Below are 21026 nucleotides of genomic sequence, written 5' to 3'. Positions count from 1 at the left end.
CCCCTTTTTATATATTCAGCCATTATATTTGACATTTAATCTTTCACTCGACTCAGTGATGGTTCCAGAAAATCTACAAATATACATCAGACCGGCTGACCAACCTCTAGCTCAACTTTATATGGGGAGCTACATATATCTAGGAAGAGCAAACTAAAAATAAGTGTGAAAAATTATAGAGAGAAGAGTCATCATAAATCAAAGTGATGAGGAAGAAGCCTTTTAAGGGAAAAAACAGGAAATGATCCAGTAGATTATTGTTTATAGTGGCAGTGGTTTGCCATAAAGCTGTTGATCATTCTCTGGAGGTCACAGTTAACCACGTTTTATTCACAACACTATCATTGTTTATTACTGTAATGCTTTAATGAAAACGACATTACCACCCAACAGAGCTGGCTGTAACTACAGAATACTATCTGGGTCAAATGACTGAACGGGACGATCGCCCGCATCACTAATGGGGCCACCACGGCCCTTTGTGGGCAAGCCAACTTGGCTCAGAGTGTGTGATGATGCTCCTCTGAGAGTCCCATTGAGGAAAGTGAAGAGGAAACTGAAGGTTTGTGTCTGTGTGAAACACTGAAAACCCTCCAGCAGCGTCTAGGCCCCTGAAACACTCTACTCTACTCTTCTCCGCTCTACTCTACTCTACTCTGGACACCGTCCAGAGCTCCGCTGGCTGCATCAATGGACACCTTGTTCTGCAGCAGGACACACACACACACACACACACACACACACACACACACACACACACACACACACACACACACACACATAGAAAGAGTTGCCCTGTTGCAATAACACATGAATGACAGACACTGATAAATGCAAAAGAAAAACACATGCAGTGAGACGTAAGTGAAGCACACATGAACACACAAAAACAAGGAGGTATAAGTGCACATAAACATTGACAATCATACTTAAAAGAGGAAAAATGCAGACAAACAACGGACAGGCGCTCACAAACAGATGAGCAGCACATGAACACACACAAATTAAGGTGCTGCTCAAAATAAGCACACATGGCAGTCTGTTTGTAGATAAATGGTTTAACTTGATCATAATTATATCTTATTGAATCTAATGCAGATGCTTCCACAGAGTGCACAAGTGCTCACTGAGTGGTTTTGATGAAAATAAACACTGTGACTCATATGTTACGGTCTTCACAGTTACCACCAGTTACAGTTACCTCATCCCAACTGAACACCTAGGTGAGATTTTGGAGCAACCTGTTACAACATCAATCTCCAACCACCACCATCAAAGGAGTGAATAAGGTGTTTATGTTGGTATTTCCTTTAATTTATTACCCATCTATATTTCCAAATACATTTTCATTTGTTTAATTTCCTTTACACATATCTTATATTAGATATGCATTTTGGTTGTTTTATCACTTACCTTTTTACATTTTATGTATCTACAGTATATTTATAACTTGTCAAAGCATTACGAGATATCTTTAATTACATTCTGATTAGTATGACTGAATTTGTCTAGAGCCTACAAATGTACATAAATTACATCCAAATGAATAAAGATAATGTAATTGGATTGAATTAGAATTATGACTAGTTAATGTGTTGAATCATTTTCTTGATGAGTCATAAATAAAATATGGATTAATGTGGATCCAATCAAGCTACTAACATTTAAAACAGACTGACATGTGTAGTGTACATTAGCAGGTAGACAAACACACAAACACAGATAGAGGGGCAGTGGGGCCTTAGTGAGGTCATCTGCAGTATCCTCCTGCACCAGTAGAGGGCAGCGCCACACTCAGGCTTGAACACAGGAGTGACAGCAGTCATGTGACAGCGAACCACTCAACTGATGGAAATAGGTGATGAAACTCTCTCCCTCTGTCTCTCTCTGTCTCTCTCTCTCTCTCACACACACACAGACACACACTCACACACACACACACACACACACACACACACACACACACACACACACACACACTGACATACACAGAGACGCATACACACATCTTGCAGCTTCAGTAGAGTAAACACCATAATGTTATTACACCAGGCTTTTCTGTGTGAGTGGAAGTGAATGTCAGCTTGCTATTTTTTGTCACTGATAGTGTACACAGTGGAAACACAGCCAGGACACAGGGCGATATGATTTATATACAGTAAAGTGAAATATTCTGCTTAATGTCAGGGGTCCTGGAATCTGTCCTGGATTTACTGGGAGCATCACTGGATTTAGAAAAAAGTGAGTCATTCAGCAAATCTAAAAATAAAACCTCTCAGGGGACAGCAGGGAATTTGATTATTAAAAAACACTTTTACAAATGAGTCAGAATTATTTTTCGATCTTGTTTCACACATTCTTGGCAGGAAATATTTTCCAAGAAGAATCCAGGAGGAAACATGAAGGAAACCATTTGGAAAAGGAAAACTCTGGGTCATCCAGAGAGCTCTGATATAAATATAGGTATTTATGTAGTGTAAACAGTGATTTAAACTGTGTTTGGTATTGCTACAGTTAAATGGCTGTTACAAATGGATAGTAATGATAGAAGTGTTGTTTCATGGAAAGCTTCATTAGTTCAGATTCAGGAAATTTAAAACAATAATGTAACTATCTAACACTCCACATGTTACTATGTGACTATACTAATGACAAAATTTGTACAAATGGGATTTAACAGCAACAATCCTGCAACAAATTGTCTCTTAAAAATGACATTTCAATTACATCCCTACTGTCAAGTCCTTGCATGACTACCTAAAGTTGATTGTAGGTGGGAAAAACAAGTTTTCTGTGCTCTGTGAAAAAAAATCCCAGCACTGTTCACCAGTGTTCCTGATATGCATTTCATAATTTCACAAGTTTCCCCAAAGCGATAGCAGTCCTGACTTGTCTTGCTTTGCTAGTCACAAATTTGCTGCCTGGAGGCGCTACCAAGATGATGCCCAAGGGAAACGATTTCAGAAGTTGTAGTGGCAACAGCAGAGACAGAGGTGGAGGTAACCAAGCAGCAGCAGCAGCAGCAGGAGGAGTAGTAATAGTAGTAGGAGCATGTGGTTATTTGAGAGAAAAGTGAAGCTCTCTCTCTGTGTGTGTGTGTGTGTGTGTGTGTGTGTGTGTGTGTGTGTGTGTGTGTGTGTGTGTGTGTGGGGAAACTTTGGGAAAAAGTGTGTTATCTTGCCAGCTGTCAGAGGAATGAAGCAACAGCCAGTTGACTGAGCGCTGTGTGTCAGGGGATAGAAAAGACTTCTTCAGCTGAACTGCCACAGCATTCGAAGAAAAACAAGCTGGAGTGACACGTGGTGCTGGTGCACGATAAATCATGGGTGGGGGTGGGATGGGGGGCTTCTGGTGTGGTCACTGCAGCAATAAAATACAGGATAAATTATCGCCATTTACATTTTTGTAACATGCAGGGCACCGACGCTAAATCACTGATAACTGAAAACCCTAAGCCACACCTTAACTGTCCAGGTTTCAGGTTTTATTCAAATATAGTGGGAATCAGAAACGTCTCCTGCAGTACAAAGCTGCATTTATCTGGAAAATGAATTTGTGCTGCTGACGTTTAAAGTAAACACCACCCTCATCTGTCCCTGAATGCCGCACCATTACTTCAATCTGCATCTAACTGCTTCTTGTTCCTGTCCACTCCCCGACATTTAATCCTTTCATGTCAGGGACATTGAGATTTCTGATTTGAGATGTCATTGTGCAAAAGTTACATGAAAAATCATTCTGGTCATATCTGAAAATACAAGCACAGAGAAACCAAGCTGACAGACGACCCACACATGACGGAGGAGCATTTAATCTGGTTGTACTCAGTATGTAACTGAACCTAGCTCTTCTCATTTGACCTTCAGTGTCTTTTCACTTGGCAGGTGTAACTTACTAACCTGCCTCCACTCTGCCTTATTTTGACAAGTTGACTGAGTCTTCAAGGTTAAACAATGTCAGGACAGTCGTGTGTGTAAGGGCGACAAAGTTTTGCAACACAACAATGAAAACGATGGCATCTGGTGGCTCGACCTCTCCGTATCGCCGGCCTGTTGTTTTGGGCTAAACAATACCTCCATGGCCTTTAACAGGCCGCAGCAACAAAAACTCCAGTCCTGTGTGGCTGCGCAGTGCGCGCTGTTACCATGCCAGCATACAATAAGCCACACACTAATGGTTATCACTGCGAGGCCTGGCATTTCTTGGCTTCCTCAACTGCCAAACGACTCTGATTCCTGTACTGAACCATCTAAGGTCATTGAAGTCATTATCATTTCCACCAATTTGGAAGGAATGTCACTTCCCCTGGTCATTTTTCTCTCTGATGCCAAACAGATCCTGTAACGCTACCAACAGTGGTCGCCCTGTCCTGTCTGAAAGAAAAACTCTGGTACATTACAACTATTTTATTTTTAATTTTGTAGCTTCAACAGTCTTGAAAACACTGTACTCACCTAAGCAACTTCTGAGATCTTGGCGACACAATGACCACAACCCCGACCATAACACGACCACTAACATGAGACAACGGTACAGGTTGAAAACAAACCCCCTCAGGTGAGTCAAACATATATTTACAACACAACACTGATATCGTGGTTCAACATTGACCTGCTGCAGCTGTGCACATTGATGATTTGCCGGTGCAATGAGGGATAATTACAAATTACAGGTACATGCACTTTTAGTTATACCTTTGAATTAAGTGGAAGCGCATCTTCCAAAATTGTCAGTTTGTTCACAACCTGTATGAACACCTGACCGCTTGTTTTTACCTTGTTGTTAGGCTTTCAACAGGATCAAAATATTTTCAATGTAAATTAAAATATATAATTTTGAGTGTTTTGCTTTCCTCTGAATCCAGGACAGTAAATTATTAGTCAGTATATTTACTGTAATTTTATACGTGACACACAGCTGCCACTTTTTAAAAATACCAACTGAAAAAAAAACAATATCACTTTAAGAATACGCTTTATTTTTAATATTTTCACCGTTTTATCTTGATGTCAAACAGCCCCTTTCCTTTGGAACTACATTATCCCAAGTGTTGAACTACTGTATTCCTACTTTTAATTCTGTCTGACTCAATCAGCTGATGTGCGGAGTAACAGAGTGCGCTCCGTCGTTGTAGGTAACACACACAACCCCAAGTCAAATAACCCGATCTGTCACTTTAAGCTACTGAATGTAACTTTAAAATGAAGAAACGTTACAGTCTCCCTCTTATGAAGGAAAAGTTGAGTTCATAAGCATAAATGCCCCTTTGTTCAAACACACTCAGGAGCATTTCTTGGTCTTATATGACCAGTAGCTTATAGCGGCTAATGTTACAGGTAGATACAGCTATAAAAGTGACATTACTGAGCGAGTTTGCTTTTCTACTTGTGTTACTGTTAAACTATGTTTCAGCCTTCACTACCATCCTTCATCCTCATCAGCCTTTAACCTGTAGTTGTTAAAATGTCTGTAGAAGCATTTATTTTTGTTCGTTTTTTAGTTAATTTTTTCCTTATTAAAACCTATTCCTCCAGCTTGAACTGAAGTCCTGCTGAACGAGGAGTCCTGTTGCTCACTGTTGACTCCTCCTGAAACTTCAAGCTTAACAAATCTTCGCTGACTTCACTGACAGACTTGTTTTATAGTTGAATTCGGTGTGTAATTGCAAATGGGAAGGCAGTGCAGCTCTGTGAATATTTACGCTGTAGGTATTCAGCCATCCAACATGACTCACGGCCGCCAAACAATAGCATCTTTGTAGGCTGCCGCTAAATCAGAGCGCACAAGAAACCCCTGTAAGCCGCCCCCTTTGCTGTGAAATTTAAGTCAAATTAAGGAAGCGGGCTGGATTCATCTTGACAAGTGCAATAAGGCCACATTACAGCAGTAATCATAAGTCTTTTATTGCAGTGAAATAGCTTCCTGCTTCAATTAAGTTCCAGTGCCTGCATTCTCCTGACAGCAGAGTGAACCGAGGGGAAAGTAGGGCACAAGACTCGCTGCAGAGGGGTACGGCAATTTGTTGTTTCTGTGTGATGAGACGGAGGTTTAGTATTTTTGCAGAGAACGTGGTTCAGGTGCAGGCAGGGGCTGATAGCAGGAGGGGAGAGAAAAAAACAAGGTTTGTTCCTAGAAGCCTGCTTCAGGGAACGATAGAGGGGCCCGGAGAGAAAAAAGAGAGAGAGAGGCATCCAGCAGCATTGTGTGAAAAGAGAGAGAGAGACAGAGTGAGGGAGAAAGAGGGGGAACAGGGCTGAAAACAACCAAACACACATAAACAAGCTCACACACATAAACTTGACCACGTGCTGGAAAACCACACACACATTCAGATTACTGAATTTGTGAGGACTTCTGACTACATCCATCTCTAATCCTCAAACCTGAACCTGATCTGGACTTTAATGAAAAATCCTTCTTTATCAACAACTTGGGTCTTTTTTTCATAGTTTTGACCGTTGTTTTTATCAGTTATAATGTTGTAATCAAGTATTTGCTAAGATATGAGAACACGACAACATTACCACAACAAAGTCCAAAGTTTAGGTAAGGGATGTTTTCAAGTTCCCTTGTCCCAGAAGTTCATTTGCTAGTTAAATTTGGTTTGGCTATCTATGTATCTTTGTATCACAGTATGCATTTAAAAATACTTTTTTTTACTTATGTTTTTTTTTTCTCTCTCTCTGACATTGTGAATTTGTTTTTATATATATTATATAATTTATCATGTACATTTTCATGTAAAGTCAGCACATTTCTAAAGCTGAAAACACACACACACACACACACACACACACACACACACACACACACACACACACACACACACACACACAGGACTGGATGAAAGGTTACTGTGTGCCTCAGCGCCCCTCTGTTTTCCTGGAGTTAAAGGCGGACTTTGAACCTTGTGGGCCAACAAGGGGAACATCAAGGTTAGCAAACGCGACACAGATTAAGATACTGGGGAGAAAAAGAGAGGGAGAGCATGGGAAAGGAGAGGTACGCCATGGGAGTGGGTGGTGTTTAAAGCATGTATTAAATTAAAGGCCCCACTTCAACAGGCGGCGTTCTTTTTTTTGTGCTGCAACAGATCTGCAGACCTCTGACAAAAAAGAAACATTAGGGTGTCTGAAAATATCAAGTTCTTCAACAGGGGTAAATGTTCAGATATGTGTTGCAGAAGTGAGGTTGGAGACGCCCAGAGGAAATAAGTGTTCTGATCAGAAGTTTTCGTTATCTACCAACAGTATAGAGGGGCTCTTACTAGTGATGGGTCCTCTGTCTCAGCTCCCAGGGACTGGCTGAAGTCCTCAGCACTGAGAGGAAGACTATCCTCTTCCTCCTCTTCCTGGTCAGGCTCCTCTCCCAGGGCTGGGAAGACGGAGAGCCCGCCCACCTCGGCATCCACCATGCCATCCAAACTGTCGGTCAGAGCGGCCAGCAGAGCCGCATTCTCCTCTTCTATCTGTAGGGAGTCAAACGCAGAGAGAACATGGGTCAGAACATTGTGAATGTACAGGTTAAAGGTCAGCACATTTCTAAAGCTGAAACCATCTCACCACAAGGTCTATTTAGGAGCTGTGATGAAAAAGATTTTACCTGGCTAGCTTTGCTAACTTGCTAACTTTTAGGCCAACATGGACAAGAAGTTGAATATCTCCCCTTCTGTGACATCTTTGTCAAACCCCCATTAACTACTGTTCCCCATCCTACTTCATTTCTACATTTCCCAGGATTCAAAATCATTTCAGGGAAGCAGCATTAACTTTTTTTTCTCTTCTCTCAGCTGCTGTGACCATATAAGAGAAGACATGAATTGCAGGAGATTTTCCGGTGAAGAAAACGCTGACAATCAGCTTCACTTATATCCCAAAATACCTGTGGCCACATTGCATTCTGGTCTATTTCCTCACATTCCCCCCCTGTGTGGTTGTTGAACGACGGCAGAAAATAGCAGCTCTTCAAAGAAGCCCTCACTCTCATTTGTTCACATTTATTGTTGATGTAAGCCTGAAAGAAAGCTTGCGTAGCAGATACAAGCTACGTCTTGTGGTGAATTAAAGGTCCCATATTTTACACTTTTCCAGTGTTTTATTTAAAGTTTTGATATTTATAATAAATATAGTATTTGTGGTTTCAAGTATCAAAAACCATCTCAATGTAGTTTTACACCTCCTCTCTCAGGCTTTTCTCTGGAGCTCTAGTAACAACAGGTCGGTGAGCCAATCAGAAGAGAGGAGACTCTGAGCCTCTCTTCTGATTGGCTGACTGTTTTCTGAGTGATTGAATAAAAATATAGCAGATGATGACGATCTCACTTTATACAATATGGGACCTTTAAGATTTTACAAATTTTTTATGTGACCCTGCTCTGCAATCCACAGACATGAAATAACAGCCATATTTGAGTCATTTAGTCCTGAGTATCAAGACAGTTGGAAAATAACTAAATTCTAATAGATTTATATACTGTATGTATACTACATTTATGTATGGAAATAGAAAAGAGACTTTTGGAAGCTCTGTCATTGCTGAATCACTCCCAGAACCAACCTCTCCTCTATCTTCCTCCTCTATTCACGCTTAATCAGCTGTTATCTGAAGTCCACTCTTGCTTGTCCTCTATCTTGTTTGTTAACATGGTCAGGATAATGTAACCCTGACCTTTAACCTCATTATAAAGAACAATACACAAGTTTGCTGAAACAGGAGTTTTTGTCTTATAAATGGTTATTGACCAGTCTGCATCGTCATTTTCCCATTCACTTTGATTAATGTGATTCATTTTGACTGCCTTGGTTCCTGTGATGGTGTACATGCTTTTCCAAGAAAAAACAAAAAGAAAAAGAAAAAGCATGAAAACAGCCTAATTTGAAGATACACATCAAGTACACATTTATCTGTAATTTCAGTCCAAAATTTGCCCCTTCTGCACCCTCCTCCATCCCTCCTGTTACATCCACACAGGGGTTGTTTACTGTTATGGAGCTGCCATCTTGCTGAGAGCGGAGTCTGGTGGAGAGGTGATAGCATGGCTGGCCTACGGGAAGCCACTGAGCTCCAGTCATCTGTCTCTTCCTTTTATCATCCAGCTCTATCTGTTCCCGGCTGCCAAACTATTTATTATTAAATTTATTCTCTGTCTCTCAGGCTTGCTGACGCTCTTTCTCTTCACTGGATGCGGCAACTTAAGAGTTCGAATCTCTCTAGTCGATGTCAGGAGCGTACTCAGAGTCAAAGTTAAAGTTTGATGGGGCATAAATGATTCTGTTCCTGATAATTATAGTCATCTATGGGTGAAATATATTTCCGTTTTACTTAATTCACTCCTTTATCCACATTGTGCTACATCTCCAGAGGCATGAGTTTGAATCCAACTTCTGATACATAATTTTCGTACTAAAACGTTCTTTCCATTTTTCATCCTGTGTGAAAGAAACAGAGACGGCAACAGTGAAAGAGAAAAAGTGACATATAAGAGGCAGCATAACAGTATTATTATTATTATTATTATGTATTATTATTCTCATCATTTTAACCTAACCTTCCTAACTCTCTCCAAGGCTAAATGAAGTCGGACTACACACACAAACACAGATCAATCTGGTCTAACATGGGATTAGATTCCGATGCGCTACTGCAAATAAGTGGCATATTGATGGGAAGCAGAGAATCAGAGACACGGGGGGCCTCATCTGTCCGCTTATCACTCTATTCATTACTGTGTTCATAACCCAAAGCCGTCTGACCGTCTGCTCTGCTGTAGCCTATTAGTCTGATCAATACAATATTGGCTAAAATATAATATAGTGGAGGAATGAAGGGGGGCGAGGTAGGGAAAACCAAGGGAATATCAACTTTTCTTTAAAAGATAATAAAGACGAAAGTAGAAAAAATTGAACTATGTATACAAGCTGTGAAATATGGGTTAAAGTAGTTATGAGACTGAGCACAAAAGTTGAAGAAGTTGAGGAAAGAAGGCAAGGAAAGGATGATGTCAAAACCCGGAGAAAATAGGCATGTGAAAAGACGGATAATAAAAAGAGAGAGAAGCCATTTAAAAGGGAAATGTATGAGAGAGACGCAAAAAAGAAAGTGAGATAAAGTCAGAAAGAAAAAGACTCAATTTGAGACTAAAGTCAAGAAAAGATTCAGTGAGGAATCTGAAGTGCAAGGGAAAGGAGGAAAATGGAGCAAAATTGAAAAAAGAGAGCTCAACAAACAGATAAGAGACAGCAAGTAAAATAGCAAAAGTATTTGAGAAAAAAAGATGGAGAGAAATAGAGACAAATGTGCCTGTATCCATGTCATGTTTTCTCTTTTGTCTCCTTCCTCTCGTAAGTCTTTATCAGTTGAATGCTGTCAGCAGTAGATCACAGAAATGAAGCTTCCTGCTCTCACACCTTTCTCATAACGATTATGCCGTCAGTACAAATATCTATTATCGCTTATGTACTTCTTTTGAGTCTGTCCTCAGATACCAACTGTGTCGTAAAGTTTTGTTTTGTGTCGGCAGCAGGAAGACAAACAGTCACTCAGGCGTCAGCTAATGGGGATCGAAATGAGAATAAAAACTGAGAAAGACACAGAGGCAGTCTGTGTTTACTTCACCTACATTCCCATCATGCCTTGCCTACCTTCGTTTAACCAATACTGTGTAGTGCATCGCAACATTACAGCAATTTTCACCAGCAGAGTTGCATTACATAGCCGATGATCTGGACCTAAATGCTACTTTATCTCTTTGTTGTCGTCTTTTTATTCTCAAGATGCACTCAATTTAGCCTCTGTAATGGGACCACGAGACATAACTGGAAACGTATAGACAATCAATGATCCAGGGTTTGCTTTCAGATAGAAAAAAAACAAGGAGGGTGTTCCCTGAATTCATCCAGCAAGGGCACCTGATACTGTAGCCTCGGGCCTTCCACTGGCGCTGTAGAAGCACTGGGCTGATCCAAACTGATGGACTGCTTCCGTCATCATGTTACACACAGCGTAACTAGCACTTACTTTCTTGGCAGTGCCCTCTGAGACATGCTGCATGTCCAAATTTCAGCAAGGGAATCAGGTGAAGGGTCAGGGCTTTGCATGTGTCAACAGCGAAGGAAATGTTGGCCCCAAAGCCAAGATTTATTAAATGTACGAAATCGTCCTGCCCCCTGCATTTGCCTGTTCAAACCCACATCTCTTACAAAATCTGCTGAAGACCCACTGGACTAATAATTCCACATTTCTGCTGAACAGTATTATCAGAAATAAAACATTTACACAACGCAAGCCACCTCTATGTCACCCATAACCTTAACCCAAGCTGAGGAACTGAAATCCCTTAGCACCTCAGTGGGACTGGGTTGTTTTTACTAACACTGCACAAAATCAGCTCCACATTTGTTTTAAAGCACATCTAAACTAGGTGTCCTCTAGACACAAAAGGTTCAGCCATTTAAGGTTCCTTCTTGTCATTGCTCAAACACTTATGTTGTGTTTAGGGGTCAAACAGGATGTTTTTCCTCAATCAAATCAGATTAAAAACTTTCCATTTAAACTGTGGCTTCAGGATGCCAACTTTGTGGATTAGTCTTAAACCTCAAGCAATCTGGGCTTGAATTTGTTGATGAAGTGGGTCATTTTCTTGTGCAAGGGCTTGTTTGTGCCTTTAACAATGTACCTGTACTTGCAACATTTGCAGCAGTTTCTTAACGAACCTGAAGCCTTTCTGAACAATTCTTCAACATGAAGCAGCATTTTGTTTGTCTGTCTTTGGAGTCTGATAATCAAAAGGGGGATGTGAAAGCCATGTTTTTTACTGGCTGACTTAGAATTTCCCAATGGTGGACTTTCCAACCCGCATTTAACATGGCTTAAAGGATAAAGACAAAATAACTACTGTTTAAAACCAGCTAACTCTAAACGACTGATCCTTAGGCCAAGATTATCTGTAAGTAATAACATTTACGATAAAAGCATGACTACAATCATTGAAGAGCTTGTCCAAGGCTGAATTCAGAGCAACATCTGTGTTTCGGTGATGAAGCCTCACCTCGAAGAGCTCATCTGCCGTACTGTAGTGGATGGAGGCCGGTGATGCGTCTGCAGGCTGATCGTTGCACCACTGCAGCTCGCTGAGACAGTTGACGCTGTCGAAGTCGCTGGTGTCCAGCTGGGAGAGGTCGATGTCCGGGAAGTCAGTGTCCAAACGGTCCGAACACACCTCCTCCTCCCCATACTGAAGATGGAAAAAGAGAGAGAGAGAAACAGGGAAAGGTCATGTTAGTCTAACATCAAGATTAAAGCAAAACTCCCAGGCGGTTTGTTCTTTTGAGATACAACAGAAGTGCATGAGCCTCTTTGTAAAACGTGATCCCAAAAAACTGGAGGTGCTGATCACAGCTGGAGGAAGACTCAGTGAGAAATGAACAAGTTTGCATGCGTCACTCATGTCTGCCACTTTGCTCTTTTATGCGATCACAAAGGAATTGCTGTTTTCTCAGTAACTGCCGCTCTCTGAAAGGCAAGCTACCAAACATGGGAAACAATTCTGTTCCCTCTATGAGACTGCCGAGGTTGGTGTTTTCTCTGAAGTTCATTGCTCAGCGCAGCACTACCATTGTTAGAATTAGGGGTTTGGTTCCCATTGGGCCACCCTTTCTAAAATATGTATGCAGTTGAAGTACTGTGAGGCACTTTCGATAAAAGCTTCCATCATCTGGCATATACTGTATATTATTACACTGTTAACTGTCTGAGTCACAAGGAGCTCTCATCAACAGCCCCTCATCTCTCAACAGCTACTCATTACAGATAATGAGACTTCCATGTTACACGTGGTTCGACACTGAAACCAATAGAGGCATCTGCCCCAGCACAATGCAGGATTAGACCAAAAATGTGTCACACACACTGGCAGTCGTTGTGGAAGTGCCTTCATGCATTTATCCTGCTACATCTCCCTGTGGCTCACAACAAAGTGCAATCGTGACCCAAGAGGTCTTCAGGTGATTAGTTCCCCTTCGTTGGTTGAGTGTGTGTTAATTAGTGAAATGAGCTGTTCTGCTTAATATGTAGGCTCTTTGGTCACGGTGCAACATGGTTGATCGAGCTTTGTTTGGCTGTGTTTCATGCAGTCAGACATGTTGTGAACCACAGTTCTTATAAACTAAATGATTTGCTCTGTGGAAATCCTCTAGAACAGCCTGCAAGAGACAATCCTATGAAGATTACCTCAGGGCACTCTCAAAATGTTATGAGACCTTACTCCAATTGCAGTAATTCATTGCTTTTCAACTGTGACACAAGCTTTCATTCATTCACAGATTAAAATGTAAAATTACTTGATGTACCCCTATAAACCTCATTAAGGGATCTAGAATTCCTTTGCAAACCTCAGAAATCCCTCTAATAACCTCTTGAACCCACTTCATCCCTTGAACTTGATCAGGGACATTGCCAGCTCCCTCACGAATCCATGAAATACCCTCATGATCCTTTGGGAACTTGTAAAACCCGTAGATCCTAAAACCCTCACAAAAAAAGGCTGTAACCCCAGTGAATTCCTGAACCCCTTCAATGAAACCCGAATCACTTTGAAGAACCCTTCAATCTATGTAAGTATCCAGGAAACCTCCTCAAGAACTCTTCAGCCCCTCTCAAAAGCTCTTAGACCTCATCAAGAATGCCTCAAAGCCCCTCAAAAACTTCTGGAGTCCACTCTAGAAACCCTGAAACCCTCTCAAGAAGCTTTATAACAGGCTGTAGAGTGTTTGAAATCCCCAAGAAATCCTATAGCCCCCTAAAGAATCATTTACACCCCTCTAGGAACCCCTTTTAACGCTATTAAGAATCCCAGAAACCTCCTTAAGAGTCTCTAAAATGCTCTTAAGCACACGTGGAATCCCCTTGCAAATGCCTCAATCACGTTCAAAAACCACAGGAACCCCAAATTGTGCTCTACTAAACTAGTGTTCCAGTCAGAAATAGCTGCCACGTGGTCTGCAGTCACAACACATGGCTTAGATTCAGACAGAAACATTGGGCCACGTCACTGAGAGAACAGAAAAAAGAAGAAGAGCAGGAAGTGTGTGTACGTGACTCATTGTGTAGCGAGGCGACTGTGGTCTCTCAGGGGAGAAGAACGAGGGAGGAAGGAGGAGGAAAAGTTCGGCGAAAGAAGGAAAAGAGGGCAAGGAGGGGAAAGAAAGAGGAAACACTTGGGAACAGAAACCAGTCCAAATGGAATTTAACAAGGAATCCAAGCATTGTGTGAATCTGTATGTGTGTGCACATGTAGGCTGTTTCCTGAGAAGACGAGAGAGGGATCAGTGACCTATTGTATCTATGATGAGGAAGCATGCTCTGTTACTGGTCTTTCATTCACTTATAAGCCCACACCCACACACACACACACACACATGCAGACACACGCACACACACATCAACACACTTCCTTTTCATTCATCTCACAGGGCAGACCAGTTAAACCAACCGTCTTTCAAACTGAATCAAACAGACGGTTTTCACTCCCTATCAGATTTCTTCAGCAGTAACGTCAACTGACTCTAAACACTAAACTGCACATTGTTTCTTTAGTATTTTGTCTCTGACATCTGAGAATACATATTGTGTCCCATGTTATAAAATTAGTTATTTATTCTGATGTTGATGAGAATATGAGAATATGACAAGCACAAAGGTAGAGACATGAATTTAAAAGTGTATAGAAATAGTAAAAGTCTATTTCACATGAATTGTTGTCTTTATAATACAGGAGGTTACACTACGCCCTCTGAGCAGCGCTACGTCTTCCAGGCAGATTGGAGGCTATAGTGAGTCGCTGTGTGAAAGTGACATGACGGGCCGGGGCTAGCTGGTTAGCGTGCTAATTTCAGTTGAAGATGTTGCTGTCCACACCTGGAGATATCTGTTGGTGAGTAAAGGAATGAAGTTTGATGCTGAAGTTGCAACATTTCTTCTAGACTGGTAACTAAACAGCTGTTGATGCTAACGTTGTAGCAATAGCAATTTGTTTGCCATAAATTTAACCTGGCTGTCCAGCTGAAAGATCTGCTGCAGCAGCTAACAGCTGGCTAAGCTAATCAAATCTCTCTCTGTGAATCTGCAGAATTCACATTTCCTGAAAATTAATCAACAGTATACACATTCAGGATGAATTTATAATAATTCATTATCTCTGCTTCCACACAGCAGTGAATGACCATAAAGCTCTCAATTCTCTAATCCTTCCCTGCAGCTCTTGTCTTGTGATTCTGCCACTGTGCTGATTTTTGAAATTATTTATCTTGTTTCATATCCTTACATTATATTTTAAACTGTTTTATTATTACAACTGCTCCCCTGCCTGTGTGTGTGTGTGTGTGTGTGTGTGTGTGTGTGTGTGTGTGTGTTTATTTGCTCTGAGTGAGGAGTGTTTATTTGGGTCAAGGGATGGATAACACGAGCTGATATCATTTATGGTTTCATAAATTACAGAGCAGAATTACACAGCACACCAGAGCAGACTTGATCAAAGAGCCAATCAGCAGAGTGGAGAGAGAAAGAGAGAGGATGGAGGGATGGAGGGAGAGAGAGGTGTGAAGAGGAGAGAAGGATGAAAGGAAAAAGGAGGGAGAAAAGAGGGAGAGACCAAGGGAAGAAAGGGAGGGGAAAGAGAGATGAAAGGAAATAAAAAAGAGGGAGAAAAAGGGAGATGAGGACCAAGAGAGAGAATAAAAGAGTGATAGAGGAGGAGCTATGAGGAGAGGGAGGGGGAGGGCAGTCATGACTTGATAGAGAAGCAGAAGAAGATGGGAAGGAGGGAGGAGACGAGATGGGGAAAGGATGCCCTCTATAAGACCCTCCCGTTGCTTCCTCTTCTTCCAGTTGCTGATGCAGATGTGTGTTTTCACCTAGCTGTCTGTGCATATGTGTGCGTGTGTGTGCGCGCGCACGTGTGTTTTTGTTAGTTAGCATGCAGCTCACATCCCCCTCACGTGTGCCTGACTCATGCCCCTCCACCACTCGTTCGCCCTGCTCATCATTCCTTTCTTCTCTCCTCTTTCATCTCGTTCTCTTCTCCCTTCCCTCCTTCACCTTTCCTTCATTCAGCATCATTTCCTCTACCTCTGCTCTTAATCTGTCCTCTTTTCATTCTTCTCTCATTCCATCTCAATAATTTCATGTCCTTTTCTTCTTCTCTTTTCTCCTCTTTCCTCACGTCTTACGCCCTGTTCTCCTCAGCATCATTCTTCCCTCGTTCCCTTCTTTTGTTGCTCTTCTGCTGTTCGCTTCTCTCTTCCTCTGATCTTTGACTTTCTTCTCCTCTACTTCTTTACTTCCTTTTCTGTTTCCTCCCACCATTTTTCTGCTCTCATTCTTCCTTGTTGCCCAGAATCTCTTCTTTCTCAGCTTCTTCTATTCCATTTTCATTACCTTTCCTTTCTCCTCAGCACCCGTCCTCTCAGCTTAGCTTTCTCATGTTCTCCTTCTTCCTCTCCCATCTAGCCATCATCCTCTCATCTCTTTTCTTTCCTCTTTACTGCCCGTCACATCATTCTTTTCTTCCATTCCCTTTTCCCCTCTCCTCTCCTTTTTTCTTCACTCCTCCATCTCTCCTCTATTTCCTTTTATCATCTATCTGTCTATCTATCTATCTCTATTCCTTCTCCATCTTCTTCCGATCTTCTCCTCTCTCCTGCTCTTTCGTCATCTTCCCTCTCCTAGCTCTTTTCCGTCTTCCCTTCTTCTTCCTTACATCCTTCCCTCTCTCCCTCCTCGTAAACAGAGGACAGCTTGATTGATTTTTTCGTTTCCACTCAGGCTTTCTCTCTCCTCGGTCATCCCTCCCTTCTCTTCTCTTTTCTCTCCATAGCAGCCGTCAATCAATAAAAACATCCTTGGGCATAGCACACACATTTCATACGTCTCAACATGTTGCACCAGAAAAAAGGAAAACTGGACAGGAAGTGGAAAATGATCAGTACATACATGCACACCTACATACAGGGCTGCTGTGATGTGATGTCATTGGTATCACATTCACATACCATCTGCTGGTCTGTCCTGCTCTCTGTCACACACACTCAAACACACATGTACCGAAAGAGACATCCACATACCACATGTTAACACACATCCCTTGCATATAAAACCACGTCAACACACGTCATATACACATGACACGCATCTGAGCATCCTCTCTGCAGCAGCAACAGAAGGCGATAGGCGACCGCTGAATGTGGCTGTGGCGCGTTCCCAACTCTGCGCTGCCTCTGAATAATGATGAAGCCCCCGACAGCTACGCAACATGACTCACAGACGCCGGGAGGAAGAGGCAGCGCGAACGAGCAGCTCAGCAAGAAGCAACGCCTTCTCTACTCCGCTCTTATTTCCTTTTTCCCAGCACTTCTGTGGTGTACATGATCCCTGAACATCATGTTGCATCTATTGTCTAAGTGCAGTGACCGGTGACCTCGAACATGCTGGTTGTTGTAAGATTTTCATAACGCATCCAGGAAGATGCTCGATCAATAGTTGGTAGTCTCGATAAGGTAAAGGAAAACTCCACCAAAAATTTAAGATTTTTGCCATCACAACAGTTTCTAATGGCAGTCATAACAAAAGAAGTGTCCAGACTACCTTTCATGACCTGCTGCCACCGCAACCCAACCCTGGATTAAGAGGTTGAAAATGGATGGATAGATTTACCAATAGTTGCTAAGATCCTCCAAAGAAAGTTTCACAAGTCTTTATACATAAACAACCAACAACCAGCGTCTTAGTCTGCAGTTTATTATGAAAATGTTACATTGCATTGTGTCCTTTCTGCTCTGCCATCTCCATGTTTAAGGACTTGCCAAGATACTTGGGCAACTAAAACTACTTGGCTAAGGTTAGAAAAAGGTTACCCTCATGGTTAAAAGAAGCCAACACTGACTGCTGTTTGAAGATGAGATGAATCACTGTCAACTCTCGAAATCCAGCTTTTCTACTCAGAGAGGTGTCAAGGAAATACAGACCTGTCTCAACATGTTTTCACTTTCATGTCTCAAGTTTTAGTGTGTCAATTGTAAATTAATAATTTTTGTAACTTCTGTTTAACTTGGTTGAGTCAAGTCTAAAGTCTCAATTCAACAGCTCGACTTTAAATTACATCACCTCTGGTGTAATTATATCATAGAGTGAATCTATGAGTGTGAAATTTCCCCTTCGCAACACTTCAAAAAGATGCTTGTTGGGTAAGCATAAACATAGGTTGCTTTAAGCCTTTGAGCAAAGATCAATGCCGTCACTTTCCTGGTGAGTAAAGTTTCTTTGCAAAGTAAAAAAGCTGTCAAAGTTTTTGCAATTCATTGACTCTTTCAGATGAACAGAGCCCTCCTGTGCTGGGTCAAACACAGTTCATTAGCCCAGTAAGGCAGTGAATCAGCCTATTTGAATCCATATAAAGTCTCAATGCATGGAGTTCAAAAGAAGCTCACTCAGACTCCCTGAACATCCCCTACTGAGGTGGCCTTTAGCGAAAAAAAGAGTTTGAAATCCACAAGTCTGAGGTGTGAATACAAATCAGGGTTTTTGATGAAAATGCTCAGCCACCTTTCTCTGGGAAAAATAATAGTCTTATATTTGTTAAAAGGGGAAATAAAGGGGAGAAAAGTGGTTTATTCTTCTATGTTTTAATGCACTGTAATATAAGTGGCATAACACAATGGCATCACAGGAATGAACACATCACTCACTGTGTCTCTGTCTAAATCGATTATGGCTTAAATGGAGCATTAGACTGGCTAGATTAAGCAAATGGCCATGAAATTAATGTTGAATTCAGACACCTTTGAAGTTACTGAAAGGGCATACTTCAGGGAAAATTACAATAAGTCCAGTTGGAGTTTAGGGGGGTTTTATAAACAGAGGAAAATATGAATTTTAAGCAAACAGAAATACAAAAGGACAGAATAAATGAACTGATGAATACACTGTAGCACAGAGGTATTTCACAGTATCTATTTGTGCAATTTCTGCTAATGTGATTCCAAAACTTCATCCTGACCTTTGACCTTTTGAAACCTATAAAACGTAGCGGCTAGTGTCTGCTTGTAAAGGGCATCATAGTGTAATTATGGTGCTTGTGGAGGAATGGGGTGTAAAAAAAAAAAAAGAAAAAAGCAAGTGTGGTGACTTCCATTTGTGGTTAATCTCTGCCTTAGTAACAACAGTGAAAACCTACTGGCCTGTTCAGTCATAAAAAGCCTGCCGGGACAAACGCGCATTAAACCTGCGCTATTTATAGCGCGGCCTGGCACGTGGGAGAGCTATCTGGGCTAAAACCAGCAAGTGGATATGGAAAGGCCAGCGAGACGCCAGCATGTGGATGTGCTGAACATGCATCATTCACTTCTATCTTTACACGCACCATACATTCTCATCAAAGGGTTATCTCTTGTTTGACTTCTCACCACGGTGCTGAGGCGGAGCTGCCTGTCCTTTCCATTAGTCTTCTATGAATAGTAGATTGGAATTATGGTTACACAAGGATTTCTTGGAGGCTGAAAAGATCTTATTGGTTGAGTTGAGCCACTGTGGGCGGAGCTAGAAATATGAAGCTAACCTTTGTAAAACCTCAAGAAACACCATCCCAATACTTAGTTACATGCAAGCTAGTTAAGTTCAACCTAGCTGTTACCTGTTAACCTATCAAACAATTATGTTGTGTCACCATTCCATAAAGTATATTAACTGTATACAGTCTATACAATACACCAATCTTTATCGTTTATAGTAGCTGTTAGTATACAATAAATAGACTTTTTTTTTAATTGTTTTTACAGTTTTACATTAATGAGAACCAGGAAAAGTCCTATTGGACATCAATAAAACTGGCATTTTAGACTCCTAAATGCCAAATAACATTCACAAAAAGTAAGCAAAATGTCTTTCTAACATTTTGAGACTTATTTCCCTTTTTTTTTTTTTTTTAATTATATGCAGTTACAAGCACCTCCTCCATTTTCTTTGTACAATGATTTGTAGGATCATAGAAGTCAAAAGTAATAAAACAGACTCTTTTGAGTACACTTAATTTCTCTAAAAAAACGACATGCCAAAAAACTGCATGGAAATGGAGACACCTTAAGTCTGTGGTGAAGACATTTAATGTCCCCTTTCCCAACTTTTGTGCTGTGAAGTACATACAATTTGAATGTATGTACGTATTCTACATGTGCGTTCACGTAAAATTAGCCCTGTACCTCAATCCTGAATGGTTCCGATTATTATGTGATGCTGTATTGATCCATATGGAGAAATCAAAGCCCCTGGCTGCTGCTTTCCTGGCAGCTCTACAACAGACCTTTTGTAATGTTATGTAAGGTCAGTCACAAGCCCAGTCATGTGCCGGTGAGTCCTCGCCAGTGTTCTGGACTGTCCAAACTTCCCTTTACACACACACACACACACACACACACACACACACACACACACACACACACACAGATACAGCACCACCACCATACAAGGTCAAGCTCTCTCAACTCTCGGCTGTAGATGCAGGAGGGCAGCAGAGAAAAAAAGAGTATAAGTCTCTGCAGAATATACGGAATGATTTCTCAGGTCAGCTACATCCACTGGTGTGTTACATGAATACTTTGCTTTGACCCTCACGGGCTTCAGTACTAACAGTTCTGAATGGCATTGAGAGGTTTCAGATGACCCGGCTGCAGGTGCAGAAAGAGATGCTGCAGAAGTCACACTCACTTACAGCTGAATTGCTGAACTTATTCTGCACTTTAACTCAATTCCCAAAAGGACAACAATCTAATTTACCTTTCTTTTTCATCCAGAAGAAGTGACAAGCAACGGTCTAGCAGAGAGTTAAACCTCAGTATTGACCTTTATGGATATGATGGACGTTCAAGCCTGACTGCAGCTACACAAAATATATATTATCTTCATTTTGTTTAGTAATAATAAGGAGTTTGTAATAATTCCTTTATCTATAAAGGTCAAAAACCTGTACTTTCTATACTACA

The 21026-nt window shown here is 41.3% G+C and overlaps 1 protein-coding gene and 1 long non-coding RNA gene across 2 annotated transcripts in view; one reads left to right on the top strand and one right to left on the bottom strand.

Moving 5' to 3' along the window:
• The window catches only part of ppargc1b (peroxisome proliferator-activated receptor gamma, coactivator 1 beta), a 101389-nt gene that overhangs the window by 25029 nt on the left and 55334 nt on the right, over positions 1 to 21026 (bottom strand). The window contains exons 2-3 of the mRNA XM_023409538.2: positions 12047 to 12232; positions 7268 to 7468 (exon numbers count right to left, since the gene is read on the bottom strand). Coding sequence (XP_023265306.1) covers positions 7268 to 7468; positions 12047 to 12232 — 387 coding nt within the window. The remainder of the gene's footprint in view (positions 1 to 7267; positions 7469 to 12046; positions 12233 to 21026) is intronic.
• On the top strand, positions 7398 to 8084 carry LOC147818925 (uncharacterized). Its single transcript, XR_015437469.1, has 2 exons — positions 7398 to 7529; positions 7790 to 8084. It is a non-coding gene; the product is annotated as an uncharacterized LOC147818925 (long non-coding RNA).

Source organism: Seriola lalandi, unplaced genomic scaffold (assembly GCF_002814215.2).
Source record: "Seriola lalandi dorsalis isolate HSWRI2012SDOR001 ecotype SW California unplaced genomic scaffold, Sedor1 jcf7180002054397, whole genome shotgun sequence".
Taxonomy (NCBI): Eukaryota; Metazoa; Chordata; class Actinopteri; order Carangiformes; family Carangidae; genus Seriola; species Seriola lalandi.
Note: the sequence above shows the minus strand (reverse complement) of the source record. Positions and strands in the feature narration are given on the sequence as shown.